Source organism: Cynoglossus semilaevis, chromosome 13 (genome assembly GCF_000523025.1).
Source record: "Cynoglossus semilaevis isolate Cse_v1.0 chromosome 13, Cse_v1.0, whole genome shotgun sequence".
NCBI lineage: Eukaryota > Metazoa > Chordata > Actinopteri > Pleuronectiformes > Cynoglossidae > Cynoglossus > Cynoglossus semilaevis.
This window is the reverse complement of record NC_024319.1, coordinates 4249737-4253869: the sequence shown is the minus strand read 5'-3', so window position 1 is coordinate 4253869 and position 4133 is coordinate 4249737. Positions and strand designations below refer to the sequence as shown.

Here is a 4133-nt window from a genome sequence, read left to right as displayed (position 1 = left end):
AAGTGTGTACACACACACACACACACACACACACACATATCAAAGCAACCATCAGTCAGATTCTACCGAACGCCTCTGCCCTCTGTCATGTAAGACGACTGCTGGAGTGACAGTTGTTGTTACATAACTAACCTGAAGTTCACTGAACCGACAGAACAAAAAAAACTCCACTCATATCCACACAAAATACTTTCACAGTACTGCATCAATTTTAGAAAAAAAAAACAAAAATGCTGATATAATTTTCTACTTTGTCGGATCAACAAACACAACGAAAAAAATGGATTTCTTATTATGAGTGAAAAGTGAAAGCAGATTAAATCTGAAGTGGAAATGGAAATCACACAGGTATCTTGTGCTGTTAGTACGACAAAAAATAAAAGACATAATAAAATAACTATATAATCTATAGTTCTGGCTTTAAAAATGTGGATTCTGGTTTTGAAATTGAGTTCGCCATTATAGCTTTGTTTACTTAGACGAGATCGTACAATTGGCTAATACAATGCGTACTTGGTGTACTATTGGCTAATTGAGCATGCTCAGCTGTCAATTGGCTCATCCATCGTTGCATCTCTCAGCAAATCTACTACAATAATACAGTCTAGGGAGGGTTGATAATGCCTCTACTTCACGATTTTTCCCATTTCGCAGTGGAATTTAGAACGCAACCACCGTGACAGGAGAGGGACCACTGTACTACAAGTCCAGACGGTTTTAAGTAGTTTGTTAATTACAATGATTTTGGAGACCTTTAAACACAAAGTGGAGCAGCATCAAACTCAGTGTCTGTGAGAGAGGTGAAAACACCCACAGCAGCCACTAAAGCCAGAAAGTCGTCAGAGTGAGATGAGCCATCTCAGCAGAATAAGACGAGAACAACCACAATGAAACTCCACCTCAACCAGATTAAAACACTTCCACTGCCTGCTACATCAACAACTGTTTACCCAATCTCAAGTACACACTGCAGTACACGTCTGATATTACTACGTACTGTATGTGTCCGGTAAATGGGTACATATGTCCTTTATCAACAAGATAATCTGCCTGTTAACGCCGTTATTTCTAGTTCTCACAGTATGGAATTCTTTTTTTTTTTTTTTTTAAGAAAATACATATTTTATTTATAGGGTCATGTCGTGTTTTCATTTTCAAGCCATCCTTAATAAATACTTCACAATCATTTTAGACAGAACACAATATAATCCTCAATTTCTCCATGTACTCTACATACAGATAGACTGCACTAAAAAGTACAGTTTTTTTATAAACGTTTTATGTTGTAATTAAATTGTGTTTTATTTTTTTATTTTTTATTTTATTTATTAATTTTATTATTTGATGTTTATTTTTAAATCCAGTCATGGGCTGGAGTGGGCAGTTCGGCGGGCAGGATTGGTCTGCACGGGGGCCGCCAGTTGATGATCACTGGCGTAAACCATCAATGCTAAACTCTGGACAGACACTTGGGCTGTACCTTAACGAGTGCCTGGGAAGCGGGGGGAGTTTTTGGTACTTGCTCAGACCTGGTCCCAGCAGGACAAGCCCTGTCCTTTAACCACTGGACCACAGGCTGCCCTCATCAGTTTGCTCTGAGCCTGAGCGAGGCTAAGCTAACTCTGCTAACACCCATTATTCCATTTATTCTTCAGCTTTTGCCGTGATCTCTGCATTGCTGGTGTTCTATTACTGTCCCCTACTGGGTTAGTTTACAACGCTAAATAATTACACCCCTGTGGAAGAACGCAGTACTACAAACACACTTAAAAAATGACAAAGGAAGACAATTTGCATACTTATATATTATAGTGGCGCTGGTTAGTAAACTGTGTCGCTATGCCATGAGAGCAGTAGGAGTGTGAAGTGTGTTTCTGTGGCAGAGGGACACGGTGTCTCAGCTCGAGTTTTTTCCTGGGAGAGACTTAACATGGGAAAAAACACATCGACCAAAACAGAAGCAGAGGTAAGAGCTAATCTCTGGGGATTACTGCGATCTACTGCCTTTCTTAACCACACTACAGTGAAAGAGACAAAGAGGGCTAATGGGTAAAGAAGGATGAGTAGGAGGGCAAAGAAGATAAAGGTGCTCAGAGTGCACAAGAACTGGTGAGGCAATGGACTGGTGTGCTGGGAGATAAGATGTAGAAACAGCTAAAAAATCTATCAAAAATGTATCAAAATGTCAAATCAAAATAAGGAACAACGAGGAAACAAAAAAAAACAGAGACTGTTGTCCTTAAATATAATTTACAAGCTACAAAAAAATAAATAAATGTGTCTGAAAAGCTGATATCACTACATGTCTGCTTTGCTTTAAGTGACTGGAGGATCTGTCAATGCTACAGCAGTGAAGTGGATCAAAAGTCACGTGACAGTGACTCCTCTTACCTCTTCTGAGGAAGGCATCAACAGGAGGGCCGTCAGGGTCTGCATATTCCATCACTCTCCTATCACAACACTGACAAGTCCTGCTGCACACACATGCACCTACTGGTTACACACACACAGAAACCATAGAAGTCATTTACTTTGAACTCCACATGCTGCCGTGTGAGTCAGTCAACATTAGTCATGTTCAGAAAAATCGTCCCGTTTCACCTGTTGCTCTGCTTCTAGCGGCTCGGCCGACGCAGACACTCGAGGAGATGAGCTGCCATTTCTCTTCCCTCGTCCTGACTTCACTGCTCTGTCATTAGTTTCACAGGACGGGTGCGCTCCCTGCACTCCTTTCTGTGCTCCCTCACCATGTTGGCTGTGGCTGGAGCTGGATCTGGTGAGTGTTATGTCATTGGCTGTTACGCAATAGCAGGGGATCGGGTTTTGCCAGCGCTCTGTGAGGAAATATAATCCCATGATGCTGCGGCCGCCGGACTCTGATCCTAAGCCAACAATACAGGACGTATTAAACTCCACTGAATGGATAAAGGCAGATTACAGTAAAAAAACAAACAAAAAACAAACAAACAACAAAACAGCCTCACTTTGTTGATTTTAGTAAAATATTTTTTTACACATAAAGCCCAGCTGTGAGCTTGCTTAAAAAAATGAACATATGTTAGTCCTTCTTAACACAGAAACCAAAAAGAAGAAGAAGAAAAAAAAACACATAAAGCCCAGCATTAAATTGTCAATATACATTGAAGCTGGTATTCAGGTCAGGCCACAGATTTTCTATGGGATTAATTCTTGTCTTTAATTAGATTAAATTAGATTAGATTTAACTTCATTGGCACACAGGTATGAACTTTAGTAAACCTCTGCCACAGTGGATCCAAAAGTTTAAGTAAGCAAATGCAACTGCAACATTAAGCTTTTTACAGCAAACAGCTGCAAACACGTCACACTACAGTTATAAAGTTTCAGTTCTAAACTTTCATCAACTCATTGCTTCGTTTAATTATCTCCTACTGCTTAATAACTTGTCAAAGTGGTGGTGGTGGGGGGACCTAAGACCAAGGGCTTAACCCTGATTTTCCTGAAACCCAGTCCAGGAACACAAACAATGTGTATGAAGACAAACAATTCACGCTCACATACATCCCTGAATAATTAGCCTAAACTGGCAACCTGATTTTGGACTGTGGCAGGAAACGTAACTGCAACGCAATGCAAAAACAGCCGAGGTGAAAATGTAGTGTGACGTGATGTTGGTTTAAACTTGATTTAGGTATAAACGTACAGCTCCTTTCTATCTACTTGTGATACTGGCCTGAAGTGTCACAGTCAGGCTGAATTTGAAGAACAGTTGCTAAATGAACGATAAAAACAACTGCCCCTTTCAATGAATCCCAAGCCCCAACACCTAATTCACACCCCTTCCTCAGACCCAAACAGACCTAGTGGTAAGAAAATCATTAGTCCTGCATCTATCTCCTGAAACACACACACACACACACACCAGGGGAGAATTTCCATCTGTACTTTTTTGAGGTTAAATGTGAGGGGCCCTCTGCAGACCACCAGGCCTTCACTGTGATGAGCAGAGAAACTAAAACCACACATCAGACCAAACTGTGAAATGTGTGAAAAAATACAGTTAAACAAAGGTTTTTTTTTCCCCTCATATTTACTGAAAACACAGTCGCAGCAATTCTGCTAACAGACGAAATGTGGACATCTCTTTTTTCAAT

At 40.5% G+C, this 4133-nt stretch overlaps 1 protein-coding gene across 3 annotated transcripts in view; it reads right to left on the bottom strand.

Annotated features, from left to right (window-relative positions):
- The window catches only part of rorc (RAR-related orphan receptor C), a 23382-nt gene that overhangs the window by 17282 nt on the left and 1967 nt on the right, over window positions 1-4133 (bottom strand). For all 3 annotated transcript variants that reach the window (XM_008323055.3, XM_008323056.3, XM_017037574.2), the window contains 2 exons: window positions 2602-2882; window positions 2392-2493 (listed from right to left, as the gene is read on the bottom strand). In XM_008323055.3, coding sequence (XP_008321277.1) covers window positions 2392-2443 — 52 coding nt within the window. In that variant the 5' untranslated portion in view covers window positions 2444-2493; window positions 2602-2882. The remainder of the gene's footprint in view (window positions 1-2391; window positions 2494-2601; window positions 2883-4133) is intronic.